This window comes from Rutidosis leptorrhynchoides, chromosome 3, assembly GCF_046630445.1.
Source record: "Rutidosis leptorrhynchoides isolate AG116_Rl617_1_P2 chromosome 3, CSIRO_AGI_Rlap_v1, whole genome shotgun sequence".
NCBI classification, from domain to species: domain Eukaryota; kingdom Viridiplantae; phylum Streptophyta; class Magnoliopsida; order Asterales; family Asteraceae; genus Rutidosis; species Rutidosis leptorrhynchoides.
In genome coordinates, this window is record NC_092335.1 from 49303134 (window position 1) to 49326454 (window position 23321).

The 23321-nt window shown below is 33.8% G+C and overlaps 1 protein-coding gene and 1 non-coding gene across 2 annotated transcripts; both read right to left on the reverse strand.

Moving 5' to 3' along the window:
• Nucleotides 1–12437: 12437 nt before the first annotated feature.
• Nucleotides 12438–22488, reverse strand: LOC139899958 (F-box/FBD/LRR-repeat protein At1g13570-like). The gene is made up of 4 exons (XM_071882779.1): nucleotides 22178–22488; nucleotides 13408–14197; nucleotides 13172–13293; nucleotides 12438–12738 (listed from the first exon to the last, which is right to left on the reverse strand). The coding sequence occupies exons 1-4, from the start codon at nucleotides 22486–22488 to the stop codon at nucleotides 12438–12440; spliced, it is 1524 nt and encodes a 507-aa protein (XP_071738880.1).
• On the reverse strand, nucleotides 15292–15394 carry LOC139903719 (U6 spliceosomal RNA). The gene has a single exon (XR_011778517.1). It is a non-coding gene; the product is annotated as a U6 spliceosomal RNA (small nuclear RNA).
• Nucleotides 22489–23321: the final 833 nt, after the last annotated feature.

Here is a 23321-nt window from a genome sequence, read left to right on the forward strand (position 1 = left end):
CAAGAAACATTTTTGGTGGCCGGGTATGAAAGCCGATGTTGCTAAATACGTAGGAGAATGTTTGACGTGTTCTAAGGTCAAAGCTGAGCATCAGAAACCATCAGGTCTACTTCAACAACCCGAAATCCCGGAATGGAAATGGGAAAACATTACCATGGATTTCATCACTAAATTGCCAAGGACTGCAAGTGGTTTTGATACTATTTGGGTAATAGTTGATCGTCTCACCAAATCAGCACACTTCCTACCAATAAGAGAAGATGACAAGATGGAGAAGTTAGCACGACTGTATTTGAAGGAAGTCGTCTCTAGACATGGAATACCAATCTCTATTATCTCTGATAGGGATGGCAGATTTATTTCAAGATTCTGGCAGACATTACAGCAAGCATTAGGAACTCGTCTAGACATGAGTACTGCCTATCATCCACAAACTGATGGGCAGAGCGAAAGGACGATACAAACGCTTGAAGACATGCTACGAGCATGTGTTATTGATTTCGGAAACAGTTGGGATCGACATCTACCGTTAGCAGAATTTTCCTACAACAACAGCTACCATTCAAGCATTGAGATGGCGCCGTTTGAAGCACTTTATGGTAGAAAGTGCAGGTCTCCGATTTGTTGGAGTGAGGTGGGGGATAGACAGATTACGGGTCCGGAGATTATACAAGAAACTACCGAGAAGATCATCCAAATTCAACAACGGTTGAAAACCGCCCAAAGTCGACAAAAGAGCTACGCTGACATTAAAAGAAAAGATATAGAATTTGAAATTGGAGAGATGGTCATGCTTAAAGTTTCACCTTGGAAAGGCGTTGTTCGATTTGGTAAACGAGAGAAATTAAATCCAAGGTATATTGGACCATTCAAGATTAATGATCGTGTCGGACCAGTAGCTTACCGACTTGAGTTACCTCAACAACTCGCGGCTGTACATAACACTTTCCACGTCTCGAATTTGAAGAAATGTTTTGCTAAAGAAGATCTCACTATTCCGTTAGATGAAATCCAAATCAACGAAAAACTCCAATTCATCGAAGAACCCGTCGAAATAATGGATCGTGAGGTTAAAAGACTTAAGCAAAACAAGATACCAATTGTTAAGGTTCGATGGAATGCTCGTAGAGGACCCGAGTTCACCTGGGAGCATGAAGATCAGATGAAGAAGAAATACCCGCATCTATTTCCAGAAGATTCGTCAACACCTTCAACAGCTTAAAATTTCGGGACGAAATTTATTTAACGGGTAGGTACTGTAGTGACCCGAACTTTTCCATGTTTATATATATTAATTGAGATTGATGTTTACATGATTAAATGTTTCCAACATGTTAAGCAATCAAACTTGTTAAGACTTGATTAATTGAAATAGGTTTCATATAGACAATTGACCACCCAAGTTGACCGGTGATTCACGAACGTTAAAACTTGTAAAAAACTATATGATGACATATATATGGTTATATATATAGTTAACATGATGTTATGATAAGTAAACATATCATTAATTATATTAACAATGAACTACATATGTAAAAACAAGACTACTAACTTAATGATTTTGAAACGAGACATATATGTAACGTTTATCGTTGTAACGACATTTAATGTATATATATCATATTAAGAGATATTCGTACATCATAATATCATGATAATATAATAATTTAAAATCTCTTTTGATATTATAAACATTGGGTTAACAACATTTAACAAGATCGTTAACCTAAAGGTTTCAAAACAACACTTACATGTAACGACTAACGATGACTTAACGACTCAGTTAAAATGTATATACATGTAGTGTTTTAATATGTATTTATACACTTTTGAAAGACTTCAATACATTTATCAAAATACTTCTACTTAACAAAAATGCTTACAATTACATTCTCGTTCAGTTTCATCAACAATTCTACTCGTATGCACCCGTATTCGTACTCGTACAATACACAGCTTTTAGATGTATGTACTATTGGTATATACACTCTAATGATCAGCTCTTAGCAGCCCATGTGAGTCACCTAACACATGTGGGAACCATCATTTGGCAACTAGCATGAAATATCTCATAAGATTACAAAAATATGAGTAATCATTCATGACTTATTTACATGAAAACAAAATTACATATCCTTTATATCTAATCCATACACCAACGACCAAAAACACCTACAAACACTTTCATTCTTCAATTTTCTTCATCTAATTGAACTCTCTCAAGTTCTATCTTCAAGTTCTAAGTGTTCTTCATAAATTCCAAAAGTTCTAGTTTCATAAAATCAAGAATACTTTCAAGTTTGCTAGCTCACTTCCAATCTTGTAAGGTGATCATCCAACCTCAAGAAATCTTTGTTTCTTACAGTAGGTTATCATTCTAATACAAGGTAATAATCATATTCAAACTTTGGTTCAATTTATATAACTATAACAATCTTATTTCAAGTAATGATCTTACTTGAACTTGTTTTCGTGTCATGATTTTGCTTCAAGAACTTTGAGCCATCCAAGGATCCATTGAAGCTAGATCCATTTTTCTCTTTTCCAGTAGGTTCATCCAAGGAACTTAAGGTAGTAATGATGTTCATAACATCATTCGATTCATACATATAAAGCTATCTTATTCGAAGGTTTAAACTTGTAATCACTAGAACATAGTTTAGTTAATTCTAAACTTGTTCGCAAACAAAAGTTAATCCTTCTAACTTGACTTTTAAAATCAACTAAACACATGTTCTATATCTATATGATATGCTAACTTAATGATTTAAAACCTGGAAACACGAAAAACACCGTAAAACCGGATTTACGCCGTCGTAGTAACACCGCGGGCTGTTTTGGGTTAGTTAATTAAAAACTATGATAAACTTTGATTTAAAAGTTGTTATTCTGAGAAAATGATTTTTATTATGAACATGAAACTATATCCAAAAATTATGGTTAAACTCAAAGTGGAAGTATGTTTTCTAAAATGGTCATCTAGACGTCGTTCTTTCGACTGAAATGACTACCTTTACAAAAACGACTTGTAACTTATTTTTCCGACTATAAACCTATACTTTTTTTGTTTAGATTCATAAAATAGAGTTCAATATGAAACCATAGCAATTTGATTCACTCAAAACGGATTTAAAATGAAGAAGTTATGGGTAAAACAAGATTGGATAATTTTTCTCATTTTAGCTACGTGAAAATTGATAACAAATCTATTCCAACCATAACTTAATCAACTTGTATTATATATTATGTAATCTTGAGATACCATAGACACGTATACAATGTTTCGACCTATCATGTCGACACATCTATATATATTTCGGAACAACCATAGACACTCTATATGTGAATGTTGGAGTTAGCTATACAGGGTTGAGGTTGATTCCAAAATATATATAGTTTGAGTTGTGATCAATACTGAGATACGTATACACTGGGTCGTGGATTGATTCAAGATAATATTTATCGATTTATTTCTGTACATCTAACTGTGGACAACTAGTTGTAGGTTACTAACGAGGACAGCTGACTTAATAAACTTAAAACATCAAAATATATTAAAAGTGTTGTAAATATATTTTGAACATACTTTGATATATATGTATATATTGTTATAGGTTCGTGAATCAACCAGTGGCCAAGTCTTACTTCCCGACGAAGTAAAAATCTGTGAAAGTGAGTTATAGTCCCACTTTTAAAATCTAATATTTTTGGGATGAGAATACATGCAGGTTTTATAAATGATTTACAAAATAGACACAAGTACGTGAAACTACATTCTATGGTTGAATTATCGAAATCGAATATGCCCCTTTTTATTAAGTCTGGTAATCTAAGAATTAGGGAACAGACACCCTAATTGACGCGAATCCTAAAGATAGATCTATTGGGCCTAACAAACCCCATCCAAAGTACCGGATGCTTTAGTACTTCGAAATTTATATCATATCCGAAGGGTGTCCCGGAATGATGGGGATATTCTTATATATGCATCTTGTTATTGTCGGTTACCAGGTGTTCACCATATGAATGATTTTTATCTCTATGTATGGGATGTGTATTGAAATATGAAATCTTGTGGTCTATTGTTACGATTTGATATATATAGGTTAAACCTATAACTCACCAACATTTTTGTTGACGTTTTAAGCATGTTTATTCTCAGGTGATTATTAAGAGCTTCCGCTGTCGCATACTTAAATAAGGACAAGATTTGGAGTCCATGCTTGTATGATATTGTGTAAAAACTGCATTCAAGAAACTTATTTTGTTGTAACATATTTGTATTGTAAACCATTATGTAATGGTCGTGTGTAAACAGGATATTTTAGATTATCATTATTTGATAATCTACGTAAAGCTTTTTAAACCTTTATTGATGAAATAAAGGTTATGGTTTGTTTAAAAATGAATGCAGTCTTTGAAAAACGTCTCATATAGAGGTCAAAACCTCGCAACGAAATCAATTAATATGGAACGTTTTTAATCAATAAGAACGGGACATTTCAAGTAGCGGCTGTTATAATTCAGTAGGATTATAACTACCTTTAGTGGTTTGATTCTTGATGTTATAATTCAGTAGGCTTATAACTACCTTTAGTGATTTGATTCTTGATGTTATAATTTAGTAGGCTTATAACTACCTTTAGTGGTTTGATTCTTGATTAAGAATGCTAATAATGAAGTGTAAGAACAAAGATGATAATGGAAAAAAGAAAGAAACACTTTGTAAGTGTGAGAAATGGTGCAAGTTTAATGCTTGCATTCATGGCTATTTATAGCAAAAATATTACAAGTTTATGTAATACAATAATATTACTTTTGTGTATCAATAATTGACTATCCATTTATATATATATTTATATATTATAACACTCCCCCTTGGGTAGCAATTTTATTTATTGAAGATCAACTGTAAGTTACTGCCTCGTTAAAAACCTTGCTAAAGGAAACTCAGTGGAAAAAAACTTTTGCTAAGGGAAAAAGAGTGCGGCATGGAGTTGACTCCCCCTCAAGTAGACATCGCTTCAGTTGTTACATCTTTTGAACATGTCTCATGCCAATGTTATGAACGTGTGTTCTGAAAATAGCAGTTGAAAGTGCTTTCGTGAAAAGATCAGCAGAGTTTTTGCTGGATTGAACATATCTCATTTCAATCTCGTTGTCCTTAATGAGATTTTGAGTGTATGAGAAGAATCTAGGAGGTATGTGTTTGGTTCGGTCACTTTTGATATACCCTTCTTTCATCTGTGCTATGCAAGCTGCATTATCTTCATAGATAATTGTTGGACTTTTATCGCGTTCTAGTCCACAAGAATCAGTAATGATTTGTGTCATTGATCTCAACCAAAAACATTCCCGAGTAGCTTCATGTAATGCAATCACTTCGGCATGATTTGATGATGTAGCAACAAGTGTTTGTTTTTGAGAACGCCATGATATTGCAGTACCTCCATTTAGGAATACATATCCAGTTTGAGATTTAGCTTTATGTGGATCAGATAAATAACCTGCATTAGTATAACCAACTAAATCTTGTTTTGATTCGTTAGAATAAAATAATCCTAAATCAGTAGTTCCTCGAAGGTATCGAAATATGTGTTTGATCCTATTCCAGTGTCTTTTGGTAGGAGCAGAGCTGAACCTTGCCAACAAATTAACTGCAAAAGAAATGTCAGGTCTTGTACAATTTGTAAGATACATAAGAGCTCCAATTGCACTAAGATATGGTACTTCTGGTCCAAGAATATCTTCATGATCTTCACATGGACGAAATGGATCAGTTTCAACATTGAGTGATCTAACAACCATAGGAGTACTTAATGGTTTTGCCTTGTCCATATTGAAACGTTTCAAAATCTTTTCAGTATATGTTGTTTGATGTACAAGTAAACCATTAGGCATATGCTCAATTTGTAAACCAAGGCAATACTTGATTTTTTCGAGATCTTTCATTTCAAATTCTTTCTTTAGAAGTTGAATGGCTTCATGGATCTCTTTATTTGTACCTATGATGTTAAGATCATCAACATAAACAGCTATGATCACATATCCGGATGTTGTTTTCTTAATGAAAACACAAGGGCAAGTAAGGTTATTTGTATACCCTTTGCTTATCAAGTACTCACTTAATCGGTTATACCACATACGCCCCGATTGTTTTAACCCATATAAAGATCTTTGTAATTTAATCGAATACATTTCTTTGTATTTCTAAATTTTTAGAAACTGCCAGGCTGATTAAGTATCTAAAAGTAATTGCATCCATAACAGGGGAATAAGTTTCTTCATAATCAATTCCCGGTCTTTGAGAAAAACCTTGAGCTACAAGTCTAGCTTTATACCTTGTAACTTCATTTTTCTCATTTCTTTTTCGGACAAAAATCCATCTGTATCCTACAGGTTTCACATCTTTAGGAGTGAGAATGATGGATCCGAAAACTTTTCTTTTATTGAGTGATTCTAATTCAGCTCGTATTGCTTCTTTTCATTGAGCCCAATCATGTCTATTTTGACATTCAACCATAGATGTTGGTTCTGGATCATCATCATTATTCATGATGTCATATGCAACATTAAATGAAAATTTCTCATCAAGATTTTTCATTTCATTTCGGTTCCATAATATTTTTGAATGTGCATAATTGATTGCAATTTCTGTATTGACATCATCAATCTCCTCTGCAATAGGAGTACTGATTTGTGGTTCTTCTTGAACACTTCCTTTTACCTTATTATCAGCTGATTTTCTTTTTCGAGGATTTTTATCTTTGGAACCAACTGGTCTCCCACGTTTCAGACGTGGCATAGATTCTTGAGTGACTACATTATCAGTTTTCCGATTTGGAATCTCAACTCGAGCTGGAGTATTAACTGCTGGTATATATGATTTAGTCACCCTTTTTGTATCTGTGAATGCATCAGGCAATTGATTTGCAAGTTCTTGTATATGCATTATCTTTTGAACTTCTGTCTCGCATTCTTTTGTGTGAGGATCAAGATACTTTAATTGAGGTTCACACCATGAAACATCATTTTCTTTATTTTTTATTTCTCCCCCTAATCTAGGAAACAATGTTTCATTAAAATGACAATCAGCAAAACGTGCTGTAAAAACATCACCTGTCATAGGTTCAATATACCTTATGATTGAAGATGTTTCATATCCAACATATATTCCCAACCTCCTTTGAGGACCCATTTTTGTACGTTGTGGTGGCGCAATTGGAACATATACTGCACAACCAAATGTTTTAAGGTGGAATATATTTGGCTCTTGACCAAAAGCAAGTTGTAGGGGGAATATTTATGACTTGCACTTGGTCTGATGCGAATCAATGCAGTAGCATGTAAAATTGCATGACCCCATATAGATACAGGGAGTTTTGTTCTCATTATCAATGGTCTAGCTATTAACTGTAAACGTTTAATCAGTGACTCGGCTAAACCATTTTGTGTATGCACATGAGCAACAGAATGTTCAACAACAATTCCTATAGACATGCAATAGTCATTAAATGCTTGAGATGTAAACTCACCAGCATTATCAAGTCTCACCTTTTTAATGATGTAATCAGGAAAATGTGCTCTTAATTTAATAATTTCGGCAAGAAATTTTGCAAATGCCACATTACGGCTTGATAACAGACAAACATGAGACCATCTGCTAGATGCGTCTATTAGGACCATGAAATACCTAAATGGTCCACATGGTGGACGAATTGGTCCACAAATATCACCTTGAATTCTTTCAAGAAACATTGGTGATTCTTTCTCAACCTTAAGTGGTGAGGGTCTAGTTATCAATTTTTCAAGAGAGCAAGATATACATGGAACCATTGTATCATGAAGGATTTTTCTATCCTTCAGTGGATGTCCATGTGTACATTCAATAATTCTTTTCATCATTGTTGATCCTGGATGGCCCAATATGTTATGCCATAAATTAAATACACCAGGATCAATATACTTTTCGCTTCTGGTACATTTATATGTGTATAATGTAATCCAGAATTAAGTCTTGGCAGTTTTTCAATCACGTGATTCTTATTAGTGATACTTAAATATTTCTCATTTTCTGTCGTTATTGACTGATAATCATACCCATTAAGGTATATGTCAGAAAAACTCAATAAATTTCTGCTTGACTTAGGAGAGAATAAGGCATTATTAATTAAAAATGTTGTACCGTTTGGTAATATGAATTTTGCCTTTCCTATCCCTTCTATCAAGTTAGCAGCACCTGATATTGTATGTATAGTTCCTTCCGTTGGTTTCAAATCAATGAAATATTTTTCAGATTTAAGTATAGTGTGTGTAGTACCACTATCTGCTATACAGAGATCTCCACTACTTGATTGATGTTGTGTTCCAGCAGAATTCATATTAAACTTCATATATAAGAAACAAATAGTAAGTATATAAATGTTACACAAAATGTTTATTACACACAAATAGATAAAACTGAAACATTTGACATACATAGAATTGAAACATCAAACATAGAACTGAAACATTTGATAAAACATATAGAACTGAAACATTTGAGGAAACATGATGACAAAGGTTAAATCGTTTATTTATAAAAGAAACATATAAATTTAATTCAAGAAATCTTCATATAAATCAGATGGTTGCTCAGTGACTGTTGGATCAATATTATCCACAAAATTTACTTCATTTTCTTTACCTTTCAGAGAATCCTGATACATCTTAACAAGATGTTTAGATGTTCGGCAAGTATTAGCCCAGTGGCCCATTCTACCACATCTGTAACAAGATTCTTCAGAATTTTTAGAAGAATTTTCTTCAACATCTTGTTTAGTGGGCTTGTTTTGTGGTTGATATTTATATTTTCGTGGATTATTATTTCTTTGACCACCACGGCCACGACCACGGCCACGACCACGGCCACGACCACGGCCACGTCCACGCCCATTCCCATTACCATAAGGATGGTTTCTACCATAGTTATGGCTTTTGGCATGATGATGGCGATGGTTATTATAACCACGACCTTGCCCGCGTCCTTGTCCCTGTTTATAATTATTTGCAGTATTTGCTTCAGGGATTGCAAGTGTACCAGTAGGACGGGATTGCTGATTTTTCATTAATAGCTCATCATTTTGCTCTGCAACCAAGAGATATGAATTAAGTTCAGGATATGTGTTGAACTTTAGCATTCTCAAATTTCTTTGCATTGTGATGTTGGCAGCATTCATTGTGGAGAAAGTTTTCTCCAACATGTCTGCATCACTTATTTCATGTCCACATAATTTAAGTTGTGAGACTATATTATACAGAGCTGAGCTGTATTCATTTACTTTCTTAAAGTCTTGGAACCTTAATGTTCTCCATTGATCCATAGCAGCTGGAAGTAAAATTTCTCTTTGATTATTGAATCCGCTTTTGAGACCTTCCCATAAAACATGGGGATCTTCTACAGTCACATAATTATTTTGTAAGCATTCATCAATATGTTGATGAATAAAGCAACATGCCGTTGCTTGTTCTTTTTCAGAACAAATGTTGTTTTCATTTATGGTTTCAAGAATGCCCATTGATTTAAGATGCATTTTTACTTTTATAACCTATGGCATGTAGTTGTTTCCAGTTGATTCTAAAGGAGTAAATTTAAGCTTTTCTAGATTCGACATTTTCTATTATCAAAAATTAAAACAAACAACATGATAAATTAGAGTCAATTTATATTCATAAGTATATAAACATTAAAGATAAATTTAATATAACATAAATGATAAGTAGGCGACAGTGTCGACCATATGTAAGCAATCATAAATAAATGTTATATAACATAAATGATAATTAGGTGACAGTGTCGACCATATAAATGTTAGATAATAGAAATATAAATGTTAGTAACATAAATGATAATTAGGCGACAGTGTCGACCATATATTATTCAGGTGGTATAACCGACCATATATCATTTAGGTGGCAGAGCCAACCATAATTAGTATTAAGATTATCGTGCTGATAACGTGTTATAATTCAGTAGGCTTATAACTACCTTTAGTGGCTTGATTCTTGATGTTATAATTCAGTAGGCTTATAACTACCTTTAGTGGTTTGATTCTTGATGTTATAATTCAGTAGGCTTATAACTACCTTTAGTGGTTTGATTCTTGATTAAGAATGCTAATAATGAAGTGTAAGAACAAAGATGATAATGGAGAAAAGAAAGAAACACTTTGTAAGTGTGAGAAATGGTGCAAATTTAATGCTTGCATTCATGGCTATTTATAGCAAAAATATCACAAGTTTAGATAATACAATAATATTACTTTTGTGTATCAATAATTGACTATCCATTTATATATATATTTATATATTATAACAGCGGCCTTTTTTTAGGTTTTCTAGGGTTTAAAAGCAGACTTTTTTTAGTTAGAGATTTTTTTAGTAAATAATTATATTTTAATTTTGTATTAATTAAGATTAATGACATCACTAACCTTGTCTAGATTTTTTTTTTTTATTTTTGATTTTTTCTTAACAAATGAATTAGCTTAATAATAACATCATCATTATAGTTTTTTGATAGAAGAAAAAATTACGCCGTTGGTACCTGTAATTTGTACTCATTTGCATCATAACACCTAAACTAATTTTTTTTGCGTAGTTAGTACCTCAATTTTGCATAACTACTGTGGTTGACACCTTAACTTAACTGCAGTCAAAATTTAATAGTTAACCCCTCACATGTGTCATGCATGTGAGGGCAAATTAGTCCATTTACATTATTTTAATCCATTACATCAACTGATAATACATTTAAACATCTCCTCTCTCCACAACCCTAAAGTCTTTTTCCCTCACCACAATCTAGTGTAGACATAATATGTTCGTAGCACCACTTTAACACCAATTATTTACAACTTAGAATACGTCTTTTAACATCAGTTCTTTCAATTGTGAATTGAAAACTTTCTTGAAAAATAAACTTACAAAAAAAGTGAAGATAGCAACAACAAAAAAACCATTATGAAAATCACTTACAAAATTAAACACCAATTCTTTCTTACTAATCCTTTTTTACCTACAAATCCTTTCTTACATTACTATACAAAAATTTATTGACAATAACTATTGATCCCCAATTCAACACATTCTGAATAATCATTGAAAATATGAAGAAATCAAACAAAATACTATATATACGCGATATATCAAAAGAATGATTAGAATCTATGGAGAAATCAAATCAAATGAAATACGCGATAGTGGACGTCCGATTGTGACAACGATGATGCATGGATGAGGTAGCAGTGGTGTATAACGCATACTTGTTTTAATTGCCGGAGCGGTACGCTTTTAATTTGTTCCCTTTAGATCATCTGAAAAATTGAGGTATTTAGAATTAAGGGAGTTGAAGAATGATTGGGGTTAAATAATTTTGTCTATGTGAATGAAAGGGAATGTGTGGAGTTTAAGAGATTCAAGAAGCTCTGTAAAAGAATAAAAAAAGGAAGAAAGAGATGAGTGTATATTGAGAAATAGACGACTGTATGTGGAGTAGTGGGGTTTTCATGGTGAGCCAGAAAGTCAATAGTAAAGTTATGGGTCAATGAAAAAGCCAAAAGTAAACAAGAATACTGTGAACGAATACGCTCTTATATAACATTAAGTTCAATTATCAAAAAGAAACAAGGCCTAGGTAACTAATGATCTGATGGATTGAAGAAGTGAAAATAAGAGATGAAATGATAGCAGATATTTTTGAATGAAAGGAAGAAATTGATATTGATATGAAGTAATAAGCTTTTTAAATGGATTAAAGCAATGAAAAAGGACTAATTTGCCCTCACATGCATGGCACATGTGAGGGATTAACCATTATATTTTGACTATAGTTAGGTTGGGGTGCCAATTACGATAATTAAACAAAACTGGAGTACCAACTACGCAAAAAATAAAGTTTAAGTGTTATGACGCAAATGTGTAATTTTTTCTTGATAGAAACTATAGATGTCTTTCCAACTCATATATGTGTTTCCAAATCATAGCAGCAATGGATTAGTAATTCCACAATCCAGCATAAATAAATGAATTGTGGATGATGTTTGTGGCGCGCACCCATCAGGTAGCAGATTACCAGCTTTTTATCATTTTGATACCTTTACACCATAGACATTAAAAGTAAAACTACACCCTTAATTATATTAACAAACAAGTTTATTTCATTATATAAGGATGGAAGGAACCTTGTTTACATTAAACAAAATAGCCAGCTCAAAGGAAGAAAGAGCCCAAGGATCAACAAAAAGAAATGAAATAAAGCATCAAGAACCTAGGCAGTGAGCTGAAACTTGACAGACAGTCTAAAAAATAAAAAAATAAAAAAATAAAAAAATAATAATAATACAGTAATAATAATAAAAAGAAAAAAAGAAAAAGAAAAATAAAGAAACGGATAATTAGGGTCGGAATAAGATTTTAGCTTCGGGAGAGGCTCGAGAGAGCAGCAAGAGCTTTGCAGAGAAGTCAAAGTAACGACCACGGTCAACAGTTCCATTTCGAGTTGAATCATAATTAGCAATCGTTATGAGTTGTAACAAACAACAATTATCAAGTAAACACTTGATGAACGATAGTTCAACGTGCGAGTCTTTGAGGTATACAAAATCCACATTCCGAAGCTGCTGCAGGTAACCCGTTATGCCGGCTTTTACTTGGTCGAGAGTAACAGGAGATGGAAAGACACGATCCTTGTCTGTGCTGTACATACAAATTATTATTTAACAATAATACGGAGTAATAAGAAAGATATTTATTATTACTCCCTCCGTCCCATATTAATTGTCAGTATTCCTTTTCGGATTGTCCCAAATTAATTGTCCACTTCCAAATATGGAAAATAAATTTAACGAAATTTACAATATTGTCCCTAATGAAATTTACAAAAGTGAGATGTCTTTCTAATTGATTGATTGAGGGTAAAACTGTAAAGTAAGGAGAAAGTACATAAAAATATAGTGTGATAATGACATTTCTTAAACTATGTTTTTTTGTTTGTGGACAATTAATCTGGGACGGAGGGAATATTAAATTTAAATTAAAAACATAATATACAGAGACAACAGGTATCAGAATTGAAATGAATGTTTCCTCCAGTCCTACCCTTATCCTAAGGATTTCCAAATTTGAGGACCCCTGAATCAAGTCAAAGAAAAAGAAGACCATTGAGCGATTGTCATAATCTAGGTTCAAAATCTCAAGAACCTTAAAGCTATGCATCATAACATCCCTGTTTCCAGCAGCATCTACCTTGAACTATTATTATTATTATTAAAAAAAAAAAGGTGGTATGAAGAAAGTAAGTCACTTGATGCAGTTAAGTAAAGAAGACTCATACATATTGATTGAATGAATGAATGGCTTACTTACCGTGCTGCATCTCTGAAGATCTAGAGTGAGCCTATGAAGCTTTAGAAGACAGCCCACGAGCTTAAAGGTATCCAAACTTGGGATTGCAGCATCATGATGATAAAGCATACGTAATGACAAAAATAAATGTTTAAGATTTTTAAGTTTTGCAAAGTCATCAAGTTTCATCTTGGTCATAGCAAGTGGATGATAAATTTGCAAAACCTCGAGTAGAGGACACAAACCTATTAACTCCCAAGAATTTACACAATCCAAGTCCAATGATGAAAGTTTCGAAAAGCCACCAAGACTATTGGTGTTACGGAAACCACAGCGACAAAGTTTCAAATGTTTCAAATCCACACAAGAGAAAACAAGGGTAGGCAACACAATTGGTGTTATGTTCTTATTTACAATAATCATCCCCTTGACACTTTTTGTAGATAGTAACTTAACCCAAAGATATATATCATCATCATCATCATCGAATCTCTTGTTACGTGGTACGTGAAGGACAAATTTTGTTAACGAGCCTTCGTGATAAACAAGGACTCTAGTTATAATCCTACCATCAACGTCCCCTTTTGTTCTCATTATGTACTCAAATAAGTCATTGTCAAAAACGACTTGGTTAATCGTAGTCCACTTATACCTCCAATTTTTAGACAAGATGCTGGTCCTCACAGCATCTTGTAATGGCAAAAAATCTAGTATACAACTTACTACATTGCTAGGCATCGTGTTTATAACATCTTCCACTGCAAATTTAGATGCTTCACACATACTAACAGATGAAGTCGATTCCATTATTCTGACATATAAAAAAAAAAACATAATTTATGATCAGTAAAGGTAACAACTTGGTGAATGATCAGATCTTATAAACCGGTAGCTATCTATCTATTTATGACACGTTACCTAACATCAAGTCTAAACATTTAGCAGCCCTCTCTTCAAACAAGACACAACTTAATATATACACATATATATACAAGAGATAGCAGATACCTTAGGTATTAATTGGGACTAGTGCTCTGAGATCCGGGCGAAAAAATTAACCAACACGGTGGCCAATTCCGCTGGCGTGCTAGTGAGTGGCACGGAGAAGATGAAGGCGTACGTTTCGGTTGGCCAAAATCACCTTTCGTTTTGAATTTTGATTGGAATTAGATTTTACTAAAACGTCGATTATAAGCCGATTAGAGGACAAATTAAAGTCATGCGACAGAGAAAAATATAAATAAATTGATGGAATTACAACAAAGTTCAATTCTTTTTGTTTGAATGACCTTGCAGACGAATCGATGAAGCTGCTCGAAGGAAAAAAAAATAAAAAAAATGGAAGTCTGAAATTAGGGTTTGAAGTGAATGGAGATTGGAGACACAGGACGGAATTAGATCCGAGAGAGAGAGAGAGAGAGAGAGAGAGAGAGAGAGATTTATGATAAGGAGTATTTATTTTCAGACAAAAAAAAAACTTTTATTTTTACATGGTTGATCCCGTGTTGGGTTACGCGATTGGTTAAGTCACGTGTTTGGCCTGTGAGGATATAATTGTCATCTTATCTTAATCTCTTTCTTTTTTTTTTTTTTTAACAGCGATTGGGATCATCCGAGGGGGACTTAACCACCCGTTGCGATCATCTCCCGTTTCGACTATGCTGATGCAGCGATACTAACCCCGCCCCCATCGCTGCCCGGGAGGAAACCTTGAAACCGATCCAAGGGCACGGCCAAGTAAAACCCCCTCCCCTTTACCCCCCAAACGATATGGGAAAGGTGTCATGGGTGGATACTTCATGGCAGGGATGAAATTGTGTTTTTATATGTAGCCAACGGGGGTCGAACTCCTGACCTCCCCTAAAAGAGGCAGGCCACCAACCGTTAGACCACATCACAACTTCAAAAAATTTGGACAATTTCTCGATTTGTGCGTGTCATCCTTGCACAGGGGCCATGCTAATCTTCTATGTATCGTTCCAATTTGATCGGATGTCCCCGAAGGGACTTTCTTGTTTAGTTAGGCAACCTACAACTTTTTTTTACTTGGTTGATCCCCGTGGTTGGGTTACGCGATTGGTCCTGACGCTTAAACCATTAAGTCACGTGCTTTGCATGTGAGGATATGTTTGTCATCTTATCTTAATCCCTTTCTTGTTTAATTAGGCAACCTACAACTTTTATTTTTACTTGGTTGATCCATGTGGTTAGGTTACGCGATTGGTTCTAATGTTGACGACTGCTGAATTAAGTCACGTGCCTTGCATGTGACGATACGTTTGTCATCATATCTTATTCCCTTTCTTGTCGAATTACGCAACCTACAAATTTCGATAATACAACAACCTTAAACCTTTCTCATTATTATTATTATTAATCTTCTTTTTTATGTATTTGACCATTCTCAATCACGCCGTTCTTCTTCACATCAACACAATGCCAAATAAGCGTCTCATCACTATTTCTTTCTCATTTTTTTTTACTCTAACTAACCAATCACATATCACTCATAACCATCATACCCTTCTTCAATTTCAAAACTAACGCTACTAAGGGACGCTCGGTTATTTAACGTTATATTCCGTGAAAGATGCCAACATGGGAAACCCTCAGATTTAACGCCGGAATAAGAAGAGCCTAAGATTCTTTTTAACCATGTCTGTGACGTCGCATGAAGATTGTGTTTTATTTGACTAAAAGGTGAAATTTGTCTCGACGTGGCAAGGTTAGTTTTTTACCTTCATTAACACTTGCCATATTTTTGTGTCAAATTGTTGTAGGGCACCCGTTAAAGCTACCTAATTTACATGTCATAAAGTTGTATGTATTGTCTTGAAGTAAGCTATTTGAGAGGGGGTGGGGGGGGGGGGGGGGGGGGGGGACTCAGCATGAGGCTAGTGAGGGCAAACCGATGGCAAGGTACTGCCAATGGCACCCTCAGGGGCATGGCTGAGGGCGGGCGGTGGGAATGGCTCGTTGAGAGTGATCTAATGTGTTGTGTAAAAGGTGATGTGACGAACACTTGTGAATTATTCTTTAATGTCAACAACTTAAATTTGTGTCGAGTTTTTGACTAGATACATATCTTTATAAAACGTATTTACTAAACTCGTGTTATATAAAAAAATATTTCCCGAGTCAAGTTATTTAGAATTATCTTTAAACTTTAAATCAAATAAATCATCTTCTCATTTATAGCGGGGTAATACAGTTTCCTTTATCAAAAAATCTCATCCCCAAATCGTCTACATGTATGATTAACATTCTCCTAGATATTTTCCTCCGTCAACTAGAAAATAGTATTTTTAGTAACACGTGAAGTTGATTGTTAGTGATGATGAGATCAACGGAAGTGATGTACATTTGATGTCAGTGTGATCACGTATAACAAGCGTCACTGGAATTATAAAAAAGTTTAAATAAATTTGAATGTTAAATATAAAAGGAAAAAAGTTTAAATGTAAATATATTTAAGGTTGATATGAAAAATAACAATATTTTTTGTATCAAATTTTCTACCTCACCTCATATTCTATTAACATTAAAATAGATTTTACAAAAGAATTCATTTTTAAATAGGCAACGGTGTTAAGGATGAATTTATCTAACACTATTCACTAGCATTGTCAGCAATGGATGACCGGATTAAAGAAGCAATATATTAGTTTAGTTCCATCGCAAAACCTCAAAACATGCTTATTTTCTATTACATCATTCATGTGGCATTTTTATTAAATAAGTTATCAAATACGGAGTAATAAGAACCCATCAACTATCAATACCCATCATGGTCAAAAGTGAGTTGGTGGTAAAACAAATTAAAAATGATTTGTGAAATTAATGTGTAACTTTGGTGCAAGCAGATCTGAAGCTAGAAACAATATAAATGACAAAAATAAATGAAAACTTTAAAATAAATATGGTTGAATATTGTGATTCTCATTCTAAAGTTCACTTCATACCTTGTATATAAATAAAAGATACATACAGTTCTTTAAATATATAGTTTTATTACAACAAATTTTATTTCAAGATTTCGGGAATTTGGGTCTTAAGCTAATAAATCTTAATCAACTTACATATGTTCGATTGAATTGTTAGCTTGGCTTAGAAAATCAAAGCATGTCACTTAGCTTATAAAATGAATTCTCACATATGAATTAATTATTTAATTAACGAATATGATACTTTTTTTTTTTTTTCGAAAAATTATAAATTGTATTAAAAGTTACTTCATCAAAACAATGAAGCACCAAAGGGATTACAGGGAGAAATACAATGAGAAGAACTAACCTAACTAGCTATTACAATGACCACAAAAGCTAAACCATGAAAGTGAAAATTAATGACATAGCAAAATGGGATTGAGCTCCCATACGTGAGCTTGAAACCCGTGACAAACATTGAGATTAGACGCCCAAAGAAAGACTTTTAACTTGTTATTTCTCACGGTCACTGACTGACATGCGAATTTTCCATTGAATATGTAGTCGTTACGAGCCAACCAAATTGCCCAAATGGTTGTGGGACCGCTCATCTTCCAAAATTTGCTAGCTTTAATACCCATACTGTAATATCAATCGAAAGAAAAATCGACGATCGAACCCGGAATAACCCATCTTATGTTCCACCACCGAAAGAGATCCAACCAAATTTTGAAAGACCAAATACAATGCATTAGAAGGTGCTCAATAGATTCGACTTCAGAAGCACACCATACACACAAATATGATTGTGAAAGGGGCAAGATATGTCGATTTTGTAGGATGTCACGAACGGGAATGCTATTCTTAATTGCTAACCAATGGAAAAGCATGAATATATATGAAATGTTATCGCCCCATATCACCTTGGGCCAAATTGGGGGTACCACGTTAGCGGAATGCATGATAATACGTATAGCTAAGGTTGAAAAAATCGGAAAAATCGGCCGAATCCTCACCGAGAAATCGTTTGGAGTTGCTGCCGAGTTCTCGTTTTGAAATTGGCTAAAAAATCGGACAACGACCGGTTTAATCGGTCAACGACCGATAAATTGAGTTTCTCGGCCAAAATATCGGTCAAATCTCGGGTATCAAAAAATTATCCCAAAAGTCAACGAAAGTCAACCACCGAGAACTCCCCAAGTTTTCCCGAGTTCTCCGGGAACTCCAAGAAATGGTCCCGCCGAGAACTCCATGAGTTCCGATTTCTTCAACCTTGCGTATAGCATCGGAGACAGTGGACATTTCATTACTTGCAGGAGACCACACAACTTTATCATCCTCATTATCATGGGTTTTATGTGAATTCAATACAAGGTTAGGTCTTGATAACTTACTTGAAACTTCAATTGGTCTTTGAAAGTTCACCTATGTGAATTCGTGAATCGAAATTGATCTAAGTCTAGTAGTGATACTAAACTAAAACAATTTCAGCATCAATTGGTATAAATTGTTAAAGAGTAATTCGAAGCATTAAGTGGAATAATTAAGTGGGCACTTCTTTGTTATTGTTATCTCTTTTCTCTATTTGTTGCAATCATTGTTACGAAATTAGTTTCAATCAAAATCTACTCAAAACCCCCAATCAAACTTAGGATAATTATTAGTTGTTGACTTCCAATTAAGCATACTCTCTTGGGACGAACTTAAGTGAATACTTGCATGCAATTTGCTATAATGATCGGGTTATAGTTACTCGTGAGTCGTGTGATTAATTGTCGTATTTATTAAAGGTTTTTATAGAGTGTTGAGCACACATCAAGCGCCAACGAAGATACAGTGGCGGCTGAGTCGATTGCGGCCCGTAAAGCTTCGTCGTCGAGGTAGTTGTCATCTAGGGTTTGTAAGTGACGAAATTACCTTTGTAGTCATGCTTTCTTTCTCTTGTTCAAGCTTATAAAAAATTATGCTTAAGAACTTCATTATTACTCTGTAAAAGATTATAATCTCTTTCCAACTATTTAGTCTTTCACCGTGCCACCGTCCACCACCATAGTCTTCCCATCCCTACCGCTGCTACCGTCCACCATTGTCTGAATATCACCAGTATATATTTATCGTCATCTTCTAATTTCATCTCCCCTGAATCGTCAAGAAAATAAATAAGGGTACATTTTCGAAGTTAAAATTGAAGGATTGACTCTAAAGTCAAGTTGGTCACGTTTTTTGTTTTAACATTTACTTGTATGGAAATTAGTTTGGGTTGATTGGTTATTATATTAACTGTATACTATATCATATTAACTCTATACTATATAAGAGCTAAACTCAATGTTTTAGCATGATTCTCCAAGTCTTGTGATTTTAAATGGATATAAATAAATAAATATAAGTGCATTTCCTTATAAATAAGCTTTTTAAACCTGAAAACATCCACCATTCTTCATATTTCATCTTCTTTAAAAAAAAATGTAAGCCATCATTTTTTTCCAAAAAAAAGTCAAGCTAAATAGAACGATGGCAACAATAGCAATATATCTCCAACCAATCAGAAAGCACAACATCTCCCTCATGGTACTCTCCTTCTCCGTTAGGTTCTCAACTAACGTCCGGTCAACGTTTTTGGTAACGCTACGTTGGATCGTTATTGGCGTCAGATTTGTGTCAACCTGTCTAAAGAATTGTGTTTGACGCTCCTTTAATTACAATCTAAGATCACTCCCAATAATGTCATCTTTTCTCACCATGATAGATCATCACATAAGCATGTTTTCACCATCCCCTTCAAACGATATGAACATTGTTAACAATGATATATTTCTCCACCATGACATTATCCCACTAAATTAATTAAACAACCTAGTTTACATGTCTTATAGTTGTATGTACCGTCCCGAAATAAGCTATTTGAGGGGAAAAAACTCATCATGAGGCTAGTGAGGGCACACCGGTAGTAAGGTACTGCCAATGGCGCCCTCGAGGGCATGGCTGAGGGCGGGCTAAGGGAATGGCTCGTTGAGAGTGATCTAATGTGTTGTGTAAAAAGTGTTGTGACGAACCCTTGTGAATTATTCTAGTTTAATGTCAACAACTTAAATCTGTGTCGAGTTTTTGACTAGATACATGTCTTTATAAAACATATTTACTAAACTCATGTTATATAAAAAACATTTTCCTATTCAAGTTATTTAAAATTATCTTTAAACTTTAATTCAAATAAATCATCTTCTCTTATATTACGGGTAATACAATTTCCATTATCAAAAAATCTCATCTCCAAATCGTCTACATGTACGATTAACATTCTCATAGATATTTTTTTCCGTCAACGAGAAAATAACATTTTTAGTAACACGTGAAGTTGATTGTTAATAACAATAAGACCAACGGAGGTGATGTACATTTGATGTGGTGTGATCACGTATAACAAGCGTCACTGGAATCATAAAAAGGTTTAAATGTGAATATATCCAAGGTTGAGATATGAAAATAACAATATTTTTTTGTAACAACTTTTCTACCTCACCTCATATTTTATTAACATTAAAATAGATTTTACATAAGAATTCATTTTAAAAAAGGTAACGGTGTTAAGGATGAGTTTATCCAACACTATTCACTAGCATTGTTAGCAGTTGATGACTAGATTAAAGAAGTACTATATTAGTTTACTTCCATCACAAAACCTCAAAACATGCATGTTTTTCTATTACATTATTTATTTACGGGGGGATGATTCTCACACACTGTTTTTTTATCCTCACACACCAATTTACTTGAACTCCTCCCTAATAATAGGGTAAAAAGGTGTGTGAGGATCAAAAAAACAGTGTGTGAGAATCATCCCCCTTATTTATGTGGCATTAATTATTATTATTAATCCTTATATACTAAAAGTGGTACAAACGGTCCCTCAAAACATGCAAGTTATTGTAGTTTTAGTTATATCCGATCGTCGTTTTGAGTTTTGCGTTCACATTACAAACGGTCCCTCAACTTCTGCTATATTTACACAATGGCCCCTCAAGTTTACACTTTTTCAGGGGTAAAAGGTGTAAATATATAATTTTATTAAAATAAAAGAAATTAATTCCACCCGAATTTATAACGGGCCCTATCTTCTCGCTCGGTGCGAGTTAAATTTTTCCGAGAGCACCGTTCAACTCGAAAAAGTCTTACGAACCCAATGGGACTAACTATACGCGAAACGGACACTTCTCAAAAACGCTAAACACAACGACAGCCCGTATCTTTCCGCTCGCCGCGAGTTAAATTTTTTCGACATGAGCGTCAGACTCGAAATAATATTATGAACAAAACGATAAAAAGTACGTTTGAAACGGACACTTTTTAAAAAACGCTAAAAACAATGACAGCCCGTATCTTCCTGCTCGCCGCAAGTTATATTTTTCCGAAATCACCGTCAGACTCGAAATAATTTTATCAACAAAACGAAACTAACTACGTTCAAACCGGACAGATTTTAAAAAACACTAAAGACGACAACACCAACAACGGCGCTTATCACATGGGCCGTTTTCCCTACTGTAAATACATAAATCTACGTTAAATATGAATACAGAGGCCGAAAGCCCCCGCCGCATCGCGTGGGCCGGACCCGGACTAGTTTTTATTAATTTAGTTATCAAATAATAATAACTTATCAATACCCATCATGGTCAAAACTGAGTTTAGTTATATAAAAAATTAATGATCTGTGAAATTAATGTTTTTTTTCCAGGCAAACTGAGAACTTATATTAATTTTGAAACATACAACACCAGGCTGGATATACCCTAAGACCAAGAAACAAAATACAAATATAGGATCCAATACACCAAACAAAACCACCCAATTACAAACAAAACCTATTGCCAGTAACAATCAAATCCCACTTTTTAGCCACTGAATATACTGCTTTAGAAGACTTGATCTTCATCGAAACAAGCTTTAACCGAATGAAGTTCTGTACAACTCCACCTAAAACATCAGCAGACCTCTTCTTGTTCTTGAAACATCTATAATTACTCTCTTGCCACACAAAATATACACAAGCAGCAAAAGCAATACGATTCAAAATATTCCATATATTATTTGTAAGTGGATATTGAGATAGAACCTGCACAATCCCATTGAACTGATCAGGAATCCCCCTAAAGATCAACTTCTCCTTTATCATCTTCCATACACATTTACTTTGGTGCAAGTAGATCTATGATGTTAGAAACCACATAAATGACAAAGATATATGGAAACTTTAAAATACATATATTTGAATATTGTGATTCTCTTTCTAAAGTTCACTTCATATCTTGTACATAATTAAAAGATACATACAATTCTTTAAATATATAGTTTTATTACAACAAATTTTATTTCATAATCTCGCGAATTCAGGTCTTAAGCTAGTAAATCTTAATCAACTTACATATGTTAATTGAATTGTTAGCTTAGCTTAGAAAATCGAAGCACGTCACTTAGCTTATAAAATGAATTCTCACATATGAATCAATTAATTAATTAATGAATATGATAGTTGAATCAAAATGTCCACAACTAGGACCTGCAAATTGTTAATACAACGCTCCAAAGATATAAACAAGACAAGCATTATATTAAATGAGACACACTCACGATCTAACCTTTGTAAAATTAGGTTTTTATATCACTTAATATATATGTCATCATATAATCATATCCTACAATTAGTATACATTTATGTATACAAGGAATATAACATCCTATAAACCCCTATAATTTATATGACATTAATTTGCACAACAAGCATTCAAAGTGAACGTATCAAAGTACAATTCAGGTGATAATCGCTTAAATAAAGCAACCGATATCGTATCATTAGATCTCATACTCATTTTCTCCATCACCTCCTTCACCTTCGAGTCTCCATTCGCTTCCATAATAAGAATTTGGTGTAGTGACCCGAACTTTTCCATGTTTATATATATATTAAATGAAATTGTTATTTACATGATTAAGTATTTCCAACATGTT